At 33.4% G+C, this 24,286-nt stretch overlaps 1 protein-coding gene across 1 annotated transcript; it reads left to right on the forward strand.

The window, feature by feature from the left end:
* The first annotated feature begins 9,353 nt into the window (after positions 1-9,353).
* LOC120420340 (F-box only protein 11-like) lies at positions 9,354-10,185 on the forward strand. The gene is made up of 2 exons (XM_039583335.2): positions 9,354-9,941; positions 10,002-10,185. The coding sequence occupies exons 1-2, from the start codon at positions 9,729-9,731 to the stop codon at positions 10,032-10,034; spliced, it is 246 nt and encodes an 81-aa protein (XP_039439269.1). The 5' UTR covers positions 9,354-9,728; the 3' UTR covers positions 10,035-10,185.
* The last annotated feature ends 14,101 nt before the right edge of the window (positions 10,186-24,286 follow it).

Here is a 24,286-nt window from a genome sequence, read left to right on the forward strand (position 1 = left end):
CCACTGACGATGAAGGTTGAAGGCGCGCGTTTGACGTTTCTCTCGGTTCTTCTTTGGGCGCTTTGTTGACAGCCAGCAGCGCGGAGCGGAGAGAGCTTTTTGGTTTGACCGAGAGTGCCGTTTACACGCGAGCACCAAGAGGGTAGGAATGTTGAGCAAAAACAAATTTTGTTTTTTTTTTAAATTTGTTCAAATTTGAATTTAAAACAATACGGTCCAAAATTCCTGTGTAAATTTTTATATACAAAGGTAAAAACCACGATTATAAAAGATTTTTGATCACTTTTTTTTAATTTTAGTGCAAAAAAATAAATTGACTAGACATTTCGACGCCAACATTTCAAAAAGCATCATGCACAAACCATGCGTTTTGAGAAAAACGCTTTTGAATGTTGAGCATCCATTTTCAATTCCCATTTTAATATAAAAGCAAAATAAGATGTTCTAATGATAACAAACAATGAAAAACGTTTCTTTTATTGATACTTGATCATCCAAATTCAGTAAAACACTATTTCCGTAATTTTATTTGAGAAAAACAAACATAACTTCTTTTGAAATCACCATGGTCAACAACCATACAGTCACCATTTGTCGAATGATTTTTCCTAAATGATCTTGATAATACACCAAATAGGGTGCAACCGTACATTTTCCATTCCCCAAACAATCCTACAATTTATTAAATAGGTCGTTAGGTTATGTTACAATACATTTTTTACAAGGGATTTTTTTCGTGGATCATAGTCGTACCCTACCCCAAACTGTTCAATTCTCATTTTATGTGAACCGTACCACAAATTAATAAAATATGATTTTAAATGGTGAACTGCTTTACCGACACTTACCGACACCATTTGAAAAGGGAGGAGCCAAAAAATAAACTTTACAAATGTTCTCGGAACTGTAGATTTAACGGGAATGAAAAGTATATGATTATTAATGGTTAGCGTTTTTTTTTTGGAATGTCCGGGATTTGTTACCGCTTGATGATGATGTCTCCTGTTGATTCTTCCGTGGTGCTGCCGCCTTATCTAATTGAGCTATCTCAGTTACATTACGTTTGGCGGTTTAAAATGCATTTTATTATGAAATGTGGCCTCAAAATTTATCGTAAATATATCGTAAGATGTATGGTAGAACCATACAAATAAATTATAGATTAATCACATGGTGAACAGTTATCGTTATGATAATGGTCAATCATTTGTTTAAATTATTTGGACTTATAAAAATTATCACGAAAATAAATTAGCTTTACATACAAACTATATGGCAAACAGGTATATCGTTCCATGAATTATTGAACAATGGTTTGAATTGTTGGGACTTAGGAAAATTTTCGCTGAATTCAGGTGTATCGTTCCATGAATTGTTGAACAATGGTTTGAATTGTTGGGACTTAGGAAAATTTTCGCTGAATTCGGTGTATCGTTCCATGAATTGTTGAACAATGGTTTGAATTGTTGGGACTTAGGAAAATTTTCGCCATAATTCAGGTATATCGTTCCATGAATTGTTGAAATATTATCTGAATTATTCGGACTTAAGATTTTTTTTGCTGTAGTTCATTTGGCTCAATCATACGATACCTGTTTCAAATAATCCTAACCATTTGGCGAACAGTTATATCGTTTCATGAATTGTTGTACATTTGTTTGGATTATTGGGACTTAAGAGTTTTTCGCTGAACTTCAAGTTGGAAATACTACGTCGGCTATGGTACCCTTATGTTTTAACAATAGCTGTTCCGAAAAATCCTTACCATATGGCGAAAAGTTATATTTCTCCATGAATTGTTGAACTATTGTTTGAATCATTGGGACTTAAGAAAATTTTCGCCAAAATTCATTTTTGGCTCAATCATACAAAAACTGTTTCAAATAATACCAAACATATGAGGAATAATTATATCGTACCCATTAATTGTTGTGCAATTGTTTCAATTATTAGGACTTAGGAAATTTAGGAAATTTTCCGCTTAGGTTTCTTTGACTAAATCATACCGAGTATCATAACTTTTATCATACCAGCTACCAGTACTATTATGTTCTAACAATAGCTGTATCGAACCATCCGAATCGTATGACGAATAGATACCGTTCATTAAATTGTAGGAAAAAAAATCAACCATTCGAATATGTCAAGATAAGTGTAACCATTCGGGAAATAGTACCATTTTAATTTTTTATATGGTCGTGACATTATATCAACAATATCACAAATGGTAACCATACCAGAAATAATTTTCTTATGATTTCGACAGTTTCACCTTTGGTATTTGATTATGCGGGCAACGTCTATATCACCCTGCTGTCATTGAGGGGGACGCTTTGTTATGTTTCGTTTTTCTTCGCCGAATGTACATGGCGCTTTGTTCATGTTGCTTTTTTTTCGTCACGAGGTTCATGTAGTCTTTTGTTTGACAGTTTGACAGGGCTATATAAACAGGGACTGCTGATGGCAGAGATTTTGTTTATGTTACTTTATTTAAAATCATGATTAAACAGACTTTACTGAAGTAACTTTTGCTCATTTTTGGTGGAGAGGTAGTTTATTAGAAGTACTTTCAGAATATGCAATAACCCAGAAAGTGTCAAAATGTACATGATGCCTTTTGAAATGTTACCATCGATTTTTTCAATGAATCAACTCTAGATTAAATTTTCAAAAGTACCTATCTCCACAGGAAAACCCATGACTCATAGGTTGTTTTGAAAATTATCTATAGAACGATGGTTCCCTAAGAACGAGCTGTCAAGTAGAAACTTTTCTGGCCCGGGCCGTGAAGTGATGTTTTTAAAATTGATTTAGAAATCCATTTTGATTCCGGTCGTACAAAGTCATTGCACACATAAAAATAAGCTTGTTGTTAACTATAATATCACAGATTTAAGCTTAATTTTAGAACCCAATTGTTGCATTAAAGTAATAACTTTGATGATCTGATTATACGGATTGAACAGATCCAATGAAAATGTAAACTAAAACTATTCATGAAAAAAAATAGTACAGAAATTCTGTGAATCTGTAGGGTAGTCTTCTTGGAGATTATGGATGTCTGCTATTGTTAGTAATGAACATGAACAAAAAAAAAAAATTAAAAAATGCCAATTCAAATATTTACGAATCCAACATAAAAAGAAAATCCTAAATAAATAATAGGATGTAACAAAAATGACTTTTTGATGGGCATTCAGGGGTTTGTTCCGGTGGGCATACTGAGCCTAAATCCCAAATATGAGCTTGATTGGACGTAACAGGAGCTGGCGCTCCACCCTTGAATTTTAAATGGGATTTAACCCGTAAAAAAATATTTTTTCAAAAATGTCAATTTTTGAGGCATTTTGGCCACCAATGCGTTTACCAAAAACATCACTGGCGTGTAGGCCAGATCCTTGCGCATCTTTTGGTATATATAACATTTAAGTTTGGAGCATCCTGGAGCTCGGTACAGACCTTCAAAGTTTGGTATTTTTTCGAAAAATCGGTCCCAGCAAAATCAAATGGCGTCTCGGGCGTCGCGAGGTGCGACGCATATATTTTTTGCCGGGGGCCGATTTTTTGAAAAATGCCAAACTTTGGAGGTCTATACCGAGCTCCAGGATGTTTCAAACTTAAATGTTATATATACCAAAAGAAGCGCAAGGATGTTGAAAATAAACGCTTCAGTGGCTCAAATGCCTCAAAATTTGACTTATTTGAAAAAATCTTTTTTTACGGGTTAAATCCCATTTAAAATTGAAGGGCGGGGCGCCAGCTCCTGTTACGTCCAATCAAGCTCATATTTGGGATTTAGGCTCAGTATGCCCACCGGAACAAACCCCTGAATGCCCGCCAAAAAGTCATTTTTGTTACACTCTAATAAATAATCTGAAATTTTAAAGTGTAAAAATTACAAAATTGAAAAATAAGAGCTTAAGTATTTTCATATTTTTTTAATTTTCAGCATAAATTTGGAATTTTTGTAGAAATTTTTAACACTCAATCATTTTTGAAAAAAAAAGGATTTAAATAAAAAAAAAGTTTAGTTTTAAAAGAATTAAAAATAAACAAAGGAGAATGGGCAAATTTGGTCCAAGGATGTACACGAACGGGACCAACTTTTTTCGAAAGATCTCGCCGAGACATGAAAAAAAGTCTTCTGGACCAACTCTCTAAACCCCGGGGTTCAAAAGTTACATGCTGTTGAAGTTTGAGCATTTTGGGTTAAAATGTACAAAAAAATCGTATTTTTGCTATTTCTAAAATCATTTATAAAATCTCTGTTTCATTATGGATTTCGATTTTCTTGACTTCATTCGACGCGTATCAGCAAAAACTATGAGTTCTGATATGTCTTAGCATGATTGAAACATGATTTCTCTTGTTTTTATCCGTTTGAACCGTTTGTGCAAGAGGCATCCCATAGAAACAAGTCGAAACTTCAAGGTTTTGAAACCGGATCCGACCCAGACTGCTTCAGTGAGTATGGAAGGCTTCAGTGCAATGTTGTAACAACTTATTGGGATGCTCTGAGTCATCCGAGAACTCCTTGGAGTTAAGACCGGTGAGTCTACCGCCGTAACAAGCAAGATGTCGGCGGTTTTTGACCACGGATCATACCCGCATGGCTTCAGCGAGTATGGTAGACTACTATGCTGATGTGTTGGAGTATCCTGGGTTCTCCTAGGACTCCCTGGAGTTAAGATCTGTGGGTCTACTACCGTAACAAGCAAAATGTCCACCGGTTTTGACAACGGAACATACCCGCATAGCTTCAGTGAGTGTGGTAGACTACTTTGCTAATGTGTTAGGATGTCTTGGGTTATCCAAGTACTCCCTGGAGTTATGATCTGTGGAGCTACAGCCGTAACAAGCAAGAGGTCGACGGTTTTTGACCCCGGAACATATACGCATAGCTCCAGACAGTAAGGTAGACTGCTTTGTTAATGTGTTGGGATGTCTTTGGTCATCCTAGGACTCCCTGGAGTTTAGATATTTGGGTCACTGTAACAAGAGAAAGGTCGATGATTTTTAACCGCGCATCATAACCGCAAAGATTCAGTGAGTATGGCAGACTGTATTGCTGTTATGTTGGGATGTTCTGGACCATTCCAGGGAGTCCTTGGATGACCCAGGACATCCTAACACATTAGCAAAGTAGTCTACCACACTCACTGAAGCTATGCGGGTAAGTTCCGTTGTCAAAACCGGTCGACATTTTGCTTGTTACGGTAGTAGACCCACAGATCTTAACTCCAGGGAGTCCTAGGAGAACCCAGGACACTCCAACACATCAGCATAGTAGTCTACCATACTCGCTGAAGCCATGCGGGTATGATCCGTGGTCAAAAACCGCCGACATCTTGCTTGTTACGGCGGTAGACTCACCGGTCTTAACTCCAAGGAGTTCTCGGATGACTCAGAGCATCCCAATAAGTTGTTACAACATTGCACTGAAGCCTTCCATACTCACTGAAGCAGTCTGGGTCGGATCCGGTTTCAAAACCTTGAAGTTTCGACTTGTTTCTATGGGATGCCTCTTGCACAAACGGTTCAAACGGATAAAAACAAGAGAAATCATGTTTCAATCATGCTAAGACATATCAGAACTCATAGTTTTTGCTGATACGCGTCGAATGAAGTCAAGAAAATCGAAATCCATAATGAAACAGAGATTTTATAAATGATTTTAGAAATAGCAAAAATACGATTTTTTGTACATTTTAACCCAAAATGCTCAAACTTCAACAGCATGTAACTTTTGAACCCCGGGGTTCAGAGAGTTGGTCCAGAAGACTTTTTTTCATGTCTCGGCGAGATCTTTCGAAAAAAGTTGGTCCCGTTCGTGTACATCCTTGGACCAGCTCCCATACAAATTTGCCCATTCTCCTTTGAATTTTTGTTGTAATTTCTAAATGTTCAATTGAATAGAAATAAAATTTTAAGATTTATCTATAAATTAAAAAATAAGTTTATTTTGTTTAATTTTGTTTTCAGCTATGTTTCAAGGAATTTTTAAATTTTTAGAATTTTAAATTTATTAAAATTTGTATTTGAAACTTTTGAATTCTGCTTTTGATATTTTTAATTCCATATAATTATTGTTTAGGCTGGTACAAATATTTTTCAAATTATTTGTCACTGACCCCCCCTTTATCCAAAATCGGTACGAAAAATCAGGGAACGAAAATATATTTATTCAAGTGAAATCAATTTAAAATAGATTCCCCTGCGTTTAGAATTGCTTTAAAATTTTCAAATATTAGATACATTAAAAAAGTATTTTTTTGAAACCACAATTTTTTTGTATTGTTTTTTTTATTTTGTTGAATTTAATTGTTTGTAATTTTTGTAATTTTTTATTGATGTTTGACATTTTTGAAAAAAAAAATATTTTTACGGGTTAAATCCCATTTAAAATTGAAGGGTGGAGCGCCAGCTCTTGTTACGTCCAATCAAGCTCATATTTGGGATTTAGGCTCAGTATGCCCACCGGAACAAACCCCTGAATGCCCGCCAAAAAGTCTTTTTTTTTGTAATTTTTTATTTAAAAAATATATATTTTTTTGTATTTTTATATTTTTTTTTGAATCAAGCTCATATTAGGGATTTAGGCTCAGTTTGCCCACCGGAACAAACCCCTGAATGCCCGCCAAAAAGTCATTTTTGTTTGTAATTTTTTATTTAAAAAATATATATTTTTTTGTATTTTTATATATTTTTTTGAATTTATATTTTTTTTATATATTTATTAGGAACTTTCAGATTATACGAAGATTTCGCTTTTTTTTTTTAAATTTGCGTTTTTTCAGTATTAATTTTTTTTCAATTTTGAATAAATTAGATTTGGATTTTTACTTTATTTTTAAGATTTTCATTATTTTTTTATTGCATTTTTCAATTTTTTTGTGTATTTTTCGATTTGGTGCGGGAGCATACCAGGTAGCGAACTAGGAGCAAGTTGAAGGTTGCTAATGTGACCGGTACAGCAGTGGGCTTTCCGTCGGGGTCGGATACAAGTTTGATTTGCTTCGGTGTGCCCCCAGCTGTGGAGACACCTTAAACCATAGACTAATTAGTCTGAAACAGAATGAATTTCTCAACTATTATAGAATATTTTATTGTTTTTTAGTTGTGTTTAGAAATTAGAGTTTTACTATTGATTTTAGTATTTTTTGTTTTTATCTATTTTTCAATGGATGTTTAAGTAAGCCAAACTTGAAGGCAAATCTCAATACTGTTTTATTGAAATTTAAGTTTTAGAAGATGCATTGGAAGACGTAGAGGACGTGTAGCAATAACCTCGATTTTGACCGTTTCCGTTTCTTCGATGATGGGCAAGCTGCTCAAAAGTACTTTTTGAACATTATTTAAGAATAATCTTTAATCGATTATTATTCATCGTCACCAAATTTAAACTTGAAATGTTGTTCATTCTAGTTACCGTCCTATTTTAATTCATTTAAGATTGGAAAAAAGAAGATTCAAACGATAAATAATTAAAAATATGTAACGTTTTAAGTTCTTAACACGATAAATATTATCTACCAAATAGAACTAAAGCAAGGATCTGAGTGAAATTTGTAAACCTGATTTTATCCAGGCACCGAAAAACTATTTTTTCGTATCCCACTGTGCACACGTTTCGTTCCTATCCCTCTCTCAATAATAAATCTCAAAGCTCGCGAAAAGCTCTCTCTCTCTCTCAGATATCTTCTCTCAAAGCTCGACAAGAACAAAGGAAAAAGCTTCCCCATTTCTTCGTCTGCCAAAAATCTGCTCTCTTGCTCTCTCCAACACATGATTCTAGCAAAAAACAGCAAAAAGATCAAAAAGCTCCCAACGCTCGCCGATGTCAACAACAACAAGCGTGCATGCACGGGACTTGTGGCGTGTGAGCGAAAGAGAAACAGCAGCAGAATGCAAGAACTTGTTTTGGCATGTTTTGATCGAAAAACAGTGCGAGTAGTGAAAATTTGCGTGTACTTTCGGGAAACAATAGAAGTTGTTCCGGTCGCGAATCGTTGTTGAATAACGGGCGAGTTGTGTTGCGGGATCGAAAATGGAATTTAAAGTGGTGGGAAAATTTGTCCTTTCGGTTCGATAAAAGAATAAAGTTGTGCACTTTGAGAATCAAGGATAAGAGGAAACATAATAAAACTTGCTATCAAAGCGACTTAATTGTGTAATGATTAACTAGGAAAAATATTTACAGTAATTTATAAAGAAATGATTAAAGAAAATTCTATATATGAAATTAGTTGGAATATCATATAAAAAAGTAAGTGAAATAATTTGTTGCGTTTGTTTTTATATTTTATAGACTTCTCTTAAGTGAAATGACTAAATTTACTTAAAAGTGAACGTGAAGTGAAGACACAAGTTCTAAATTGGTGTTTTCAATTCCAATCTAAAACGCAAAATAGAAGATTGATTGATATCACTGCGTAAGGATCCATGTCTGGCCAATTATTTTTATCCTGGATAGATTTGGTGTAGAGAATAAACTCATCGAAAAAGGTAAGTGAGCTAGTTTGACAACATTTTTAAATAGAAACATAAAACATATTTGGATTTTTCGGATTTTTTTTTCAAGATTTTTCTTCTTAATCAGCTCAACAAGCCCATCTAAAATATACGGCTTGAATATCTTTTCAATGGGTCGTAACCATGCATTTATTATTAAAAATATTTTTTAAAGCGTTAATTATTATGTTTTTAATTAAGACAGCAGTAAATATTTTAAAAATGCTAGGTCACTTGTGAGTGACGCAAAAGTCCGTTTAAAAAATAACCTATATCATAATTTTGGCCTATTCTAATGAAATGTAAACTTTCATACACACAGTAATTGATAAAGATAATTTTCATGTCACTGAAATTTCAGTAAACACAAAAAAATCAATCCCCGGAATCATGAGTTGTGTTCATGAAACCAAAACCACAGACAAATAAAACCACAGACAAATAGAATTAAATTATTACCTAGAGCCATCTAGTGGTGAACGTACGCATCAACGGAGTGTTTATGGTGTGCTTGCATACAGTTTCATGCAACTGTCAAACACGTGTAACTGAGCGGTGGTGAATTCCAAATTGCCGTGGTGAGTTTCAAATTGACCGTTAAATTCTAAATTCATCAAATTTCAAAGAGATATACTGCCGTTCTACGCATAATTGTCCCATGTTCGAAAAAGTGCAACTGAGAAAAACGCGATTGAAATTTTTCGACCGATTTCTGTGTTTCTACGCATAATTGTCCCGTGGGTTTCTATTCGCCCTACGTGTCCCTAATCGCCCCAGTTAGCAGTTTATCACCTTTATTTTTGATTATCTTGCTATACAACAGGTAAACACACGAGGTGGTCACTTTACATATATTGCTTATATCGCATATGTTAATCCGTATGTGCATCCATATTTACGGCGATACGCGATTCCTTCATAAAATTTATTTCAGTGTGGTCACGAGCCGTGGTTGTCAATGCAGAAGCGTGCGCTGCGGTTTGTTTACAAGCAAAGTAAACAAGTTGGCTCGTACTTTTGTGACAATCGTCAATCACCTGTACTCGGACGTGCAAATCCGTACCGGTAGCAACCCGGTGATCCGCGGGAACAAGATTTGGGGTGGCCAAAACGGTGGAGTTCTGGTGTGAATCAGAGGTCTGGGCCTGCTAAAACAGAACGAGATCTTTGACAATGCTATGGCCTGCATGTGGATCAAGACTAGGTAATCGAACGCAATGCTCAAACGGAACAAGGTCTTTTGCGGTCGGGACGGCGGTATCTGCATCTTGGAATGTGATTTCAACCCAGAGCTTGACGGATTGGCTACCGGCGTCGAGATTACTAACAATGTAACGGCTACGATAGAGTTCAACCAGATCTTTAACTACAAATTCGGTGGCCTGTGTCTGGCCAGTGGTGTCCAGTCGATCACCCGTGGCAACAACCAAGTAAGTTCAGTGCAAAACCGATCAGAGAAACCCAACACATCATTTGTTTCGATTTTACAGGACGAGGTGGAGAAGGCCGTATCCGGGAGGTAATTTCTGTACAAGATCAGTTCGCACACGTCCTTTCCGATGCACGACTTTTACCGGTGCCACACGTGCAACACGACCGACCGGAACACGATCTTCGTCAGCTGTACCAGGACGTGTCACGCGGTTTTTTTATATTTGTATTTTCAGTTTTTTTTTTGTTTTTTAGATTGCTATTTTTAATGAAAAAATAAAATAAACCCCCCCCCCCGGCCCCCCCTCCCCCCCTCCTGCGGCTGCGCCTTTCGGTCACCAGTTAATGTTTCGGGAAATCTTTTATCATCTCGGTTCATACCACGTGTCGGTTGCTGACGGTGACTCGGTGGCACCGTTACCTTTTCCACCTGCCCTGAGTTGAGCAGCCGGGTCGGGCTTTAATGAATTTAGATCTTGCCGGTCCGCGGCCGTCATCGGCCTGGCGCATATAAGTGGACTTGGTTCTTGGCAAAACCTCTAGACAACCCCCGCCCGTTACAGCCTTTAGGTTTTCTGATGTTCCTGTGACGCTCCACTGAACTCTTGTAACTGAAATTCATTCGCCCGCTGCGGTCGTTTCCCGGAAAACGTGAGAGCCGAGCTGACACTAGGCGAGGCCGCGGGAGTTAGCAGTTCAGACTCGATTCGGTGGCACCAAATCCTTGACGTACTCAATTACGATACTAACCGCGTTTGATTCTTGCCTCAGGTGCTGTCGATTCTGGTCCAGTCTTCGAAGAGCACCGGAAATTTCCCTCGAGCCAGAAAAATAAATGTGGAGCAGTGACAGTTTGTAAATGAAGAAAACCAAAAAGTGACATTTCTGAACTGTCATTATCCACACTGAACAAAATTTCGTTCCAGTTGTCGTGCATGTATTCAGATCAACCATATTTACCTGTATTTACCAATATTTACCAATATTTACGGTAGTTGATCCAATGCGCTACGGATCAACCTTGTGCCCAACCCCGTGGGTAAACAAGACATAATGCTTAGTAAAACTAATGATTCCATGTAAGAAAATACTTGGTGGGACAATTATGCGTAGAAGTACAACGATGGGACAAACAGACTTGGTGTTGTTTTTCATGAGTTTCCGAACAAAGTACCAGATTTTATGTGTTTTTCTTAAAGTACACATCAAACTAAACTTAAAAATGTCATAAAGTCAAAATCGTCCAAAACTGACATGGGACAATTATGCGTAGAACGGCAGTATAAGTCCGTCAAAACAACAATTACTTAGGTTGATCTCTTCCAAAGTTCTTTTTCTCACAAGGACCATTCACCAAACGATAGAATCGTTCCACAAACAAAACAACACGGCAACTAGCGCCACAGCTGGCAGCTTATGGAAGCGCTAAATCCATTTCCCTTGGCACCATTTCCCACAGCACCGCCCGACCCTTTTCGCACCCCTAACCAGGTCCCTCCCAGGATCAGATCACTTAACTGCATCGCTAAAAGAGATCTTTGCACATTATTCAACACCACCACCCCCTTCACCACTATTGCGAGAAAAAATACTATTCAGCATAACTCACAACAACAACAACAACCCATGAGCAAAGGGACTTAGCTATGAGAGAGAGAGTAAGACCAAGAGTTATCCTTCTCACGCTCACTCCTCTGCTCAGCGGCGGTTTCTCAGGAGCAAATCCCCATAAATTGTGTGATATCGACGTCGTCGTGCTATCATGTCGCACCCGCCATTTCGACGTTCCGAGAAAAACGCGTTTTAATGTTTGACCTTGAATAAACAAAAACGAGAGCACGCATTGTAAACAACAACAAACACGTTTTGTTTGGTTGACCATTCTGTGCATTGCCCCGAAGTTTGGTTGTATTTGGTTGCCGGAGTCCCGAGTTATAATTACAAATGTTTACGGTAGTCTCACTTGTACGTGCGTCAAACGCATCCTGACCTGAAATCCCTTTGCCCTTTGTCGCACTTACATCAATTTTCAGGGAGTGACAAGATAGCACGACAAGATTGAAACTTCTTTCATATGAAAAGTGACAAAAAATTTCGGAGCTTTTTTGGTTTTCATTGAATATCTCAGGATTGAAATCGAATTTTGGGGATCTGTGAAGGTCAAAAGGTGAGGCATTGTGAGCTGCACAAAATGGCGTTCTTAACTTAATTTGGTCCAAAATGCACGTACGACAAGTTAGCACGATGGCGACGATATATGAGTAATACGTGGAATGGTCGTGGTTGGGAGGTGGAAGAGTGAGCGCGGTTTTCTCGAGGTCGAAAAAGTTTAGTAGATTCATGTCTTGACTTTTTTTTGATAAGGTCCTATAAACAAATGTAAACATTGATTGTATCCCGCTTACTCCGATGGACTTTGACATAAGGTGTGAAAGGGATACACTCAATGTTTACATTTGTTTATAGGACCTTATCAAAAAAAAGTCAAGATGTGTAGTAGAGGGTGCCTGCCTACCCCTTCTTCTCACATCACAGACTGTGCTCTGTCATCCCTTATGGCAGACTCGCTGTGTATATACGTAATGCATAATTTAGTGGATTTTACTGAGCTCTGAATTTGCATGCCACTGAATTGAATCGTCTTAAAAAGTTATGATCCGGGGTGGGAGAAGCCCTTTCGTGGAAGTTAGTGGCGATACAAAGTATTTTTTGAATTGACTTATAGTTTGTAAATTGTTGACTTGGGTTCTCAAGAAAAAAAAAACACAAAAACAGAAAAATACAAAAATACAAAAATATAAAAATACAAAAATACAAAAATACAAAAATACAAAAATACAAAAATACAAAAATACAAAAATACAAAAATACAAAAATACAAAAATACAAAAATACAAAAATACAAAAATACAAAAATACAAAAATACAAAAATACAAAAATACAAAAATACAAAAATACAAAAATACAAAAATACAAAAATACAAAAATACAAAAATACAAAAATACAAAAATACAAAAATACAAAAATACAAAAATACAAAAATACAAAAATACAAAAATACAAAAATACAAAAATACAAAAATACAAAAATACAAAAATACAAAAATACAAAAATACAAAAATACAAAAATACAAAAATACAAAAATACAAAAATACAAAAATACAAAAATACAAAAATACAAAAATACAAAAATACAAAAATACAAAAATACAAAAATACAAAAATACAAAAATACAAAAATACAAAAATACAAAAATACAAAAATACAAAAATACAAAAATACAAAAATACAAAAATACAAAAATACAAAAATACAAAAATACAAAAATACAAAAATACAAAAATACAAAAATACAAAAATACAAAAATACAAAAATACAAAAATACAAAAATACAAAAATACAAAAATACAAAAATACAAAAATACAAAAATACAAAAATACAAAAATACAAAAATACAAAAATACAAAAATACAAAAATACAAAAATACAAAAATACAAAAATACAAAAATACAAAAATACAAAAATACAAAAATACAAAAATACAAAAATACAAAAATACAAAAATACAAAAATACAAAAATACAAAAATACAAAAATACAAAAATACAAAAATACAAAAAATACAAAAATACAAAAATACAAAAATACAAAAATACAAAAATACAAAAATACAAAAAATACAAAAATACAAAAATACAAAAATACAAAAATACAAAAATACAAAAATACAAAAATACAAAAATACAAAAATACAAAAATACAAAAATACAAAAATACAAAAATACAAAAATACAAAAATACAAAAATACAAAAATACTAAAATACAAAAATACAAAAATACACCATCTAATGGTATGAATATGAGATCTTTACCTAATTTTCAAATCTACCTTGAACCTTGAAAAAGGCATTCAATTGTATTTTTGAATTTCAATTGAATGCCTTTTTCAAGGTTCAAGGTAGATTTGAAAATTAGGTAAAGATCTCATATTCATACCATTAGATGGGGAGGCCTGCAGCTGCTGTGTACAATCGCAAGTGAGAAACAACTTAAAACATGCCGGTAATAAAGCAACTGACTACCTCCAGTCAGTGCAATATTGATCACCTCTGCTTAAACTTCGTACAAATCGTGAGTCGAAGGAGGAGTCGAGTTCGAAATGACTGCGCCGTTCTAAGTCGTGTCTCCTCTCCCCTTGGAAGGACACACCGAACAAAGCTATTATGATCATTCAACTGATATAGTCTTTTTTTTCTTGTACCTTGCTTGCTTGCGTGTTTATAAATCACAAGTTTGCAAATTCATCTGCTGATACGTGACTAACTGCAAAGAGATTGTAACTTATTCTGGTGTGATATTGCTGATCTTTTGTCTAACTTTTAAAACTTCATAAAAATCATATCCGTCCCCAAAACCTGTCGACGTTCCAACTCAAACTCGAAAAAACATTCCACCACAGATTAGCTAACCCCTGATTTGACCTGTCCACCTGGTCGCGGCTAGTCACTAGTCAGTCAGTCAGCAGCAGCGTAAATTCCTCCAACTTAATTTTACACATACACACACATACCAACTAAACGGAGTCAACTTGACTGACTAAAATATTTCCAATATTTCACCTACCCGCGATTATGTATACGTTCAGCCATTAGGTCAACCGACCACAGAAACCGCCGCCACCGTTTTTGGGGGAGGGAAGTGACCTTCCCTTCACTTTGCTGGATCCGACTATCTGGCCAGTGCAGCAGCAGTGTCTCTCCGCCGGTGTGATGGAGCCCATTTCGGGCTATTTGTACGTACTTATGTTATAGAATTTTAAGTTTACCGTCGGTGGCTGCTGCTTTTGGTGTTTTTTACTTTTGTGCTGTTTTTAATAAAAATAATTGTTATATTTAAACAACCAAGACAATTAAAAACGTCCAGAATAAGTATGTTTAACCCATTTCAAAAGTTACTCTTGATTCTAAAATTTTGAAATTATATTTTTTGAAAAGGGCAGATTATTTCATTTTTAAAACATTGAAAATCGAACCAATAGTTTCCGACTGACACTGAGAAAAACTAATTTCCAATTCAATAAAAATGTAAATTTTAAGACACTGTATATCAGCAAATAAGGCCGATGCAAATATATTTCAAAGTTTTTGTCCCTCGGCTCTGGCCGGGGTCCAGCGGGGCAAAAAATTAAAAAAAATAGAAATATTGAAATAACAAGCCATAGTTTAAAAATTTGCATGGAAAAGTGTTTTAAAATGCATTTTACACTAGTTCACTTGTTTTGCAATCATTAGCTTTCAAAAAATTTAAGATTTGTCGAAAATAAAAATTTTAGCAAAAAAAAAAAAAAACATTTTGCGATAGTAAACATCAACAATTGAAATCAACCCAAACACGCTAAAAATTATTCTAAACGCAGTTGAATGCATTTTAAATTAATTTCAGCTGATTGCACTTCAATTTCATTTGAAATTTTGAAGTTTTTTGAAAAAAAAAAATTTTTTGCCCCCTAATTTTTCAGGCCAACTTTGAAGGGGTTTGTACCAGCCTAAAGAAAGTAAAAAAAAATAAATTGTACAACATTTTCTCAGCTTTTTAAAAATATTTTTTCCAGGGTTGCTTTTCTTTCATATTGTATTTTAAAAATGCAAAAAAGATCATTTTTCGAAAGAAAAAATAAAATTAAAAATGCTTTAAAGAGCATGAAAATGGTACACTTATAAAAATGCACTAACCTAAACATACCATAAAAATTTTAAAATTCTTATTTGGGTGTTCAACATTCAGTATCAAGACGCCGAATAAAAAAAAACTGGATAAAATTTCCGTGTCGGTCTAAAAAGTCAAAATCATAAATTACAGGTACAGATTTTCGAACATTCACATGCCCATTTTGTATGACCAGCCCTCAAATTTGTGTGAAGACTATTGTGTGGAAAAACTAATGATGCAAAATGGCTTCTTTACACAGTTTTTCTTTTTTGTAAATTTGGAAGGTTGAATTAAAAAAGAGGTTATATTCAACTTGAATATAACCTCCTTTATGATGTAATTTCGCCTCAATCAAGACTGAGGCAAATTCAAAATATTTATTTTTTCAAAAAGATCATAAAATTTTACAAATGTTGCTGAGATATTGGCATAAGGAAAAGTGGAAGTGTTCAGACGAGACTTAAAAATTTTCTTGTTTTTTTTTTCGCTGTATTTCAGCAACCGACAAAAATATTTTCGGGACTGGACAAACATGGATACTATTTTTATATATAGAAAAACTGATTTTTTTCAGTTAAAATTAAACTTTAAGTGACTTTATCTTGAAAACGATGCGCTTTATCAAAAGATCTGTGGAATACTTTTCGATAACTTATTTAATTTTAATTTAAAACTCAAGTAAAACAATTTTTTTGAGTCAAATTTCTATTTTTCTCTAAACGCAATTTTATCAAAAAATAATAACTCGGTAGCAAAAATATTCTCCGTACTTTTGTTGCGGTGTTTGTACTTTAAACATAATGTCCAAAATAATATTAACCCTCTACTGCCCAAATTTTTTTTTCGACGGTTATTATTTTTCCCGTGTTCAGGACGTCATTTTGAGCAAATTTTGTTCTACGAAAAACTTTACTTCCCTTGTTTTTGTTTTTTTTTTTGTATTAGGCTTATTCTACTACCTCGTATCATTATCTTTTGCCTTACTAGTATTTTCATGGTTTTACAGCCACTTATAAGTTTTTCACTGGTTTTTCACATTTTTTTTGCGCTGGGATGATTGTCAGTCTGAGACATTACAAAAATTACTGCATACTTATTCTTACAAAACATTTAGGAAATGTTAGTGAAAAATATCGCAAAAGTTGACTCCAGAAAAAAAACATTTTTTAAAACATTGGCAAAGTCACATAAAATAAGTGTTACTTTCAACCCTAAAATCTTCAAAAATTAAATGAGTTCTTCTTTCCGATGATAATTAAACATAAAAAATATGTTGAAAAATGATTTTTGGCGATTTTTCTATTCGAAACCCGCCTAGGGGTGGGAAGGTTAAAAAATATAGATTTTGGGAAATTGATTTTTTGTGAAAATTAGTTTATAAAAAAATCGGCATTTTTCCCGTGCACTATTTTTTTTCTGAATAGTCCTCGTCAAAACTTTACAGTTTGCTGAAGACACCAAACCGATTAGAAAATTTCTTCAAAAGCCACAGATTTTCGAATATTTACGTACCATTTTTGTATGAACAGTTGTCAAAATTGTATAAAACAAAATGGCTTCTTTGGTCATAATTGAGGATTTCTATGAAATATTTTTTTTTTATCTATTAAGGTTGAGGGTTTTTTTTGGGAATATTTTGGATATAATACACCTTAACCCTCTACAACCTAACCCCGACTTTAGACAGGCTTCGATCTGAAAAATCGACAAAAATCATTTTTAAACCGATTTTTGATCTTTAAAATGCATTGGAAAGAAGACCTCTTAAACTTTTAGAAAATTTTAGGGTTAGAAGTTTTACTTGTTTTATGTGACTTTGCCAAAATGTAATTTTTTTAGGGGTCAACTTTGGCTGTGTTTTTACTAACATTTCGTATATTTTAAGTAAAAATAAGTATGCAGTAATTTTTGTTGTGTCCCAAACTATGCCTCTACGCATTTTTTAACAATTTAAATGATAATGGTGCCTTTTCTATAGCAGAAAATGTGAAAAACATGCAAAATTTTTAAAAGTTTCTGTAAAAACATGAAAAAAATAGATAGGTGAAATGTAATGATAGGAGGTCTTAGAATAGGCAAAATACTACCAAAAAACAAACATAAACTAAACAAGATAAATGAAAATTAAAATACTTAAAAATATAACAAGAAAAACATAAAACAAGAGAAGTGAAGTTTTTCATAGAAAAAAAGTTGCTCAAAATGACCTCCTGAACATGGGAAAAATAAAAAAATTGGAAAAAAAAATTTGGGCAGTAGAGGGTTAATAAAAAGATTAACATTATTATCTAAATAATGTTCTGTTATTTTTTGCTCTAAAAATAATGAATTGTTGTTATACATTATTTTCAACAGATTCAAAGAATACGAAAATATTTAGAGGTTCCTTTTTTTTTTACTAAACAATACATTTCAGTTCAAAGTCACTCCTCGAGCAACTGCATCCACACTGGATAGAACCCAAAATCGTCACTCTTGTCCGAACTTCGCACAGGAGCAGTTCTCTACGGAATCGGTCTTTTTTCTTTAATTTTATTTTTTGTATTTTTTAATCCAGCTGAAACTTTTTTGGTGCCTTCGGAATGCCCAAAGAAGCCATTTTGCATCATTAGTTTGTCCATATAATTTTCCATACAAATTTGGCAGCTGTCCATACAAAAATGATGTATGAAAATTCAAAAATCTGTATCATTTGAAGGAATTTTTTGATCGATTTGGTGTCTTGGGCAAAGTTGTAGGTATGGATACGGACTACACTGGAAAAAAATAATACACGGTAAAAAAAATTGGTGATTTTTTTATTTCACTTTTTGTCACTAAAACTTGATTTGCAAAAAAACACTATTTTTATTTTTTTTTATTTTTTGATATGTTTTAGAGGACATAAAATGCCAACTTTTCAGAAATTTCCAGGTTGTGCAAAAAATCATTGACCGAGTTATGAATTTTTTAATCAATACTATTTTTTTCAAAAAATCGAAATTTTGGTCGCAAAAATTTTTCAACTTCATTTTTCGAGACTAAAATTTTAAAAGGGCGTAATATTGAATGTTAGGCCTTTTTGAAATGTTAGTTTTGATTTGAAAATTTTGAAAATATTGTTTTTGAAAAGATCGGAAAATTTCACAAATGTTTCATATTTTAACATTGAAAATCGGACCATTAGTTGCTGAGATATCGACATTGAAAAATGGTGGGCTGTTTGGATGAGACTTAGAAAACATCAATTTTCCTGTTTTTAAACCTTTGCATTGCAATATCTCAGCAACTAAAGGTCGTATCAACAAAGTCCGAAGAAGCAAAATATTGAGAATTTTCTCAGCTTTTCAAAAATATTTTTTTCAAAATTGGGCAAACATGTGCACTTATTTAAAAAAATGAAAAACTGCAACTATTTTCAAAAAAATCACTTGAATATGGCTATAACTTGAAAACGGTGCACTTTATCAAAATTTTACTAAAGTACTTTTTGATTGCAAATTTAATTTTACATCGAAAAAAGAAGTTGAAAAAATTTTGCGACCAAAATTTCGATTTTTTGAAAAAAAAAGTATTGATTAAAAAATTCATAACTCGGTCAATGATTTTTTGCACAACCTGGAAATTTCTGAAAAGTTGGCATTTTATGTCCTCTAAAACATATCAAAAAATAAAAAAAATTAAAAATTGTTTTTTTTTGCAAATCAAGTTTTAGTAATAAAAAGTGAAATAAAAAAATCACCAAATTTTTTTTACCGTGTATTATTTTTTTCCAGTGTAGTCCGTATCCATACCTACAACTTTGCCCAAGACACCAAATCGATCAAAAAATTCCTTCAAAAGATACAGATTTTTGAATTTTCATACATCATTTTTGTATGGACAGCTGCCAAATTTGTATGGAAAATTATATGGACAAACTAATGATGCAAAATGGCTTCTTTGGGCATACCGAAGGCACCAAAAAAGTTTCAGCCGGATTAAAAAATACAAAAAAAAAATCGAATGACCGAAATCTCAGAGAATTGCTCACAGCTCACACACCGTCTATTCCTAGTTGAGTGCTTATTTTAAAAGCTATTACTTGCCCTTCCCTTCTCTCCCTCCCCTTAAACCACGCACACACATCCCACAAACCCCTCGTCAGCGCGCGGTTTCAGTTTCGACCTTTTTAGTGATTAAGAGCGAGCCCCGTCTCGCGCGTTTAAGGGAGAAACCTTTGGCCCGAACAGGAAAAACGGCTGCAAAACATTCCGCGGTTTTACCGTACTGTGGAGTTGGAGTTGGAGCTGTCATCGAGTTGACGCGTGGGCACTGTAAAAAAAGAGACTTTTGCGTACACATTAAAAGTAAATTTACGATTTGGAAACAAGCCCGGCACAACACAATGGGGGCTGTGGTTGTTAAACATTGCGACTTTTGAGTTATGGCTTTTGAATAAATTTGTTTCGGAGCGGGGCGGATGGGGAGTGATTCCAAAAATGGGAAGTAAATCAAATCGAGGTGTGTGCATGTAGCTACAAAACGGTTTTGATGGCTGAGACTTTTGATTAATTAATTTATGCAGTTAGAGGTTTAACGTTATGGGAAATGTACAAATAGTTTGTTAAAGAATTTGTAGACACATTTTCGATTCGTGCCACATTTTAAAATTTGTAAAACGCATTTCAAAAATATCAAATTTAATTTTGTTTTGATCACCAAATCACCATCTTTCAAATACTAACTGTACTGGAAAATACTTTGACACTTTCTTCCAGAAAACAAAAAAACAAATAAAAAACAATCTCCCAACATCAACCGCTTCTATTTTCGTTAATTCCAAATCGTTTTAAGCCTCATTTCCTCCTCCCAAATGATTTACTGAACTAATCGTATCAACTTACTGACCCCTTTCAGAGTATCGAATTTTCCCCGACGCACACAAAAAATAACAATATTTAAATTGATCCAGAACCACCGGAAAAAATAACAACTGACAGAAAAAAAATCGAGAGTCGAAACGCCAGTTGACTAAACTCATCTCACAACATCCGCTGTCATCCGCCACCACCACGCACCGGGTATTGAGCTGTTTTGAGCTGTGTGCGACTGACGACTGACTTTGGGCCCTTCGCGGCGGGACGTCCATCCCGAGAATCCCCGAGAAGTGATTTCAGTCTTTTTTTGCCTCGCCCTTTCCGCACACACCGTAGTTTTCCCATTATTATCATATATTCAACTTCCATTTTCAGGGAAGGAGGAAAATGGGTCTGCGTTTCTGTTGGTGCTACTCCGTGGTGTGGAAAGAGGACGGGGGGTCTCGACCGCTGGAAAAATTATACAATTTTCCATACGAACCCCCGAGGGGATAGGGTTGCCAAAAACTGTCAATGAATTTGTTGAAATTAGTTTTTCATCCTTCCTTCCTCCCCTTCCTTCAAAATTGGTCAAAAAAATCAGGGGGCAAAAAAAATATTTTTTTAAAAAACTTCAAAATTTTAATGAAAATAAAAGTCAAATCAACTGAAAACAATCTAAAACGCATTTTTCTACATTGATAATCATTTTTAGCATGTTTGGGCTGGATTTAAAATATTTTGAATTTTTATGAAATTCCAATGTACAACACCGCAAAAACTTTATTTTTGGCAAAAAAATAAATAAATGTCAATACTTAGGTATTTTGGAAACTAATGATTGCAAAACAACTGGACAGGTGTATAATGCATTTTTAAACACTTTTTTCATTCAAATGTTAAACCCGTGGCTCGTAAATGAGCAATTCTCTGAGATTTCGGTCATTCGATTTTTTCTGTATTTTTTAATCCGGCTGAAACTTTTTTGGTGCCTTCGGTATGCCCAAAGAAGCCATTTTGCATCATTAGTTTGTCCATATAATTTTCCATACAAACTTGGCAGCTGTCCATACAAAAATGATATGTGAAAATTCAAAAATCTGTATCTTTTGAAGGAATTTTTTGATCGATTTGGTGTCTTCGGCAAAGTTGTAGGTATGGATATGGACCACACTGAAAAAAAATGATACAAGGTGAAAAAAAAATTGGTGATTTTTAATTTAACTTTTTGTCACTAAAACTTGATTTGCAAAAAAACACTATTTTTATTTTATTTTATTTTTTGATATGTTTTAGATAAGGCTACCAACTCTTGCTGAGCAAAAATCCGTACACTTTGCCGATATGACACCGTGGTATAACAAAAACTGTCAATGAATTATTTAGATAATTTAAATTTAATAAATTTGAGAATTAAAAATATAAAACTGTGTCGTTCTTACAGCTAACAAATTTCACAAAATGCTATCAGAGTGCTTATGACTTGCACGTTTAAAAGTATTCATAAATTAACCGTGATTTGAATCAAATCATTATGTTCTTAATTTTTTTTGTTAAACGTTTAAAAGTTTAAGAAAAGTCAAGTTTGCTTTTACGAATGATATCGTTCTTAGTGTTTTCACGAACACTTTTCCAGAGTTTTTTTTTATTGAATAGGTCCTATAACATGAGAAAAACACAACAGTTTATAGGACCTTTGAAAAAAACTCTAGATTTGTTAATTCAAATGTTCAAATGTTTTCACAAGTTTTAGAAAGCCTTTGGAAATGGTAAAATATATTTAGTAAGGAATTTCTAAAAGAACAATTCTGGAGTTTTTTTAAAAGGTCCTATCAACATATGAAAGACAATAGTTCAAAAACTCTACAATTGTTGATAATCAAGTTTGAATTGAGGAAACCCCGGAAAACTCTCAAACTAAATCAAACTCACAGAAAAATAAAAATTTCTAGTTAAAAAAAGCTTCGACCAAATCAAAAAAGCAATTCAATGATTAAAACGTTGTTAAAATTCCGTACAAATCCGTGTTATGCGTAAAATTCCCTACACAAATTCCGGCCTGTTAAAAATCCGCGAAGAGGTTCGAAAATCCGTATGGTAAGGAAAAAATCCGTACAGTTGGTAGCCTTAGTTTTAGAGGACATAAAATGCCAACTTTTCAGAATTTTCCAGGATGGGCAAAAAATCTTTGACCGAGTTATGTTTTTTTGAATCAATACATTTTTTTCAAAAAATCGAAATATTGGTCGCAAAAATTTTTCAATTTCATTTTTCGATGTAAAATTGAATTTGCAATCAAAAAGTACTTTAGTGAAATTTTGATAAAATGCACCGTTTTCAAGTTATAGCCATTTTTATTTACCTTTTTTTTAAATAGTCGCAGTAATTGAGTTTTTAGAAATAGTGCCCATGTTTGCCCACTTTTGAAAAAAATATTTTTGAAAAGCTGAGAAAATTCTCTATATTTTGCTTTCTCGGACTTTGTTGATACGACCCTTAGTTGCTGAGATATTGCCATGCAAAAGTTTAAAAACAAGAAAATTGATGTTTTCTAAGTCTCACCCAAACAACCCACCATTTTCTAATGTCGATATCTCAGCAACTAATGGTCCGATTTACAATGTTAAAATATGAAACATTCGTAAAATTTTCCGATCTTTTCGAAAAAAATATTTAAAAAAAAATTAAATCAAGACTTACATATTAAAAGGGCGTAATATTGAATGTTTGGTCTTTTTGAAACCAAGCTATCCAAGCTATCATCGATTGAAGCTAAGCTATCCAAGCTATCATCGATTGAAAATTGAAAGCCGAATGAGTAATTTGAAAAACACATTTTTCGTAATTTTTATTCTTTGTAAGGTCCTTTCTCAGCAACTAAAGGTCGGATCAACAATATCCAATCAAGAAATTGTAAAGAATTTTCTAATCTTTTCAAATATCTTTTTTTCAAAGGTAGACAAGTCCATCCTATCTAATAAAAAAAAAATATTTTCGAAAAATTACAAAAAATATTTTTTGATTCAATACTCAATTTTACATTCAAATATGATTTTTAAGGCTTTTCAGGTAAATTTTTAACACTTTCCAAAAATCATTATCCTCAAACAAAAAAAAAAAACTTAGCAAAATCACTAAATTGATCAGAAAATTTCAGATTTATTTTTCATACATTATTCGACCGGTGATACTTTTTGTCCATGTAGGTTTTTTTTTCAAAAAAAAACTTTTTTCTATATTGCTGTAAAAAATAGTTTCGTCGAAAATTGATATTTTTCAAATCCGGGATGACCTGATATTCACTGCGTTTCTTACAAATTTCAGCCTTGAGCACATTGAATTTATTACGTCAAATTGATCATTAGGTTTGTTTTAATTTCATTTAGAAAAAATACATTCATTATTTATTATTTTATTTATTACAATTAAATGTTTATTATCATTTAATAAAATCAAACCAAATCATAAGTTTATTATCATTTAATAAAATGTATACTAGTTTGAGGTTAAGTTAATAAAAAAATCTCAGCTGGATAAAAATTCATCAGAAATAAATTTTTTCATAAAACTATCGTTTTTTTGCCACCAATCCTGTAACATGATTAATAAATTTTGCAAATTTACTTAGAAAATTTTTCTACTGTAGAAGCCAATGACAATTTCTCCAAACTTGTAACCTAGAAACTAATTTTAGCTGTTCTTAGTGTGAAGCTGTACAACAAATCCGATAATGCAGCTTGTTTTTCGATTTATATTCATTTTCATTAAGAAAACTTGACACTTTGTGAACATTTAATTAATACAGTTGT

The sequence above is a fragment of the Culex pipiens genome, chromosome 2, assembly GCF_016801865.2.
Source record: "Culex pipiens pallens isolate TS chromosome 2, TS_CPP_V2, whole genome shotgun sequence".
Classification (NCBI taxonomy): Eukaryota; Metazoa; Arthropoda; class Insecta; order Diptera; family Culicidae; genus Culex; species Culex pipiens.

What these genes read in the sequence shown, in the direction of transcription:
- LOC120420340 (XM_039583335.2), top strand. Translation starts at nt 9,729, where the DNA reads ATGCTCAAACGGAACAAGGTCTTTTGCGGTCGGGACGGCGGTATCTGC. An exon ending in TCACCCGTGGCAACAACCAA is followed by an intron (nt 9,942 to 10,001) that starts GTAAGTTCAGTG and finishes TCGATTTTACAG; the next exon opens with GACGAGGTGGAGAAGGCCGT.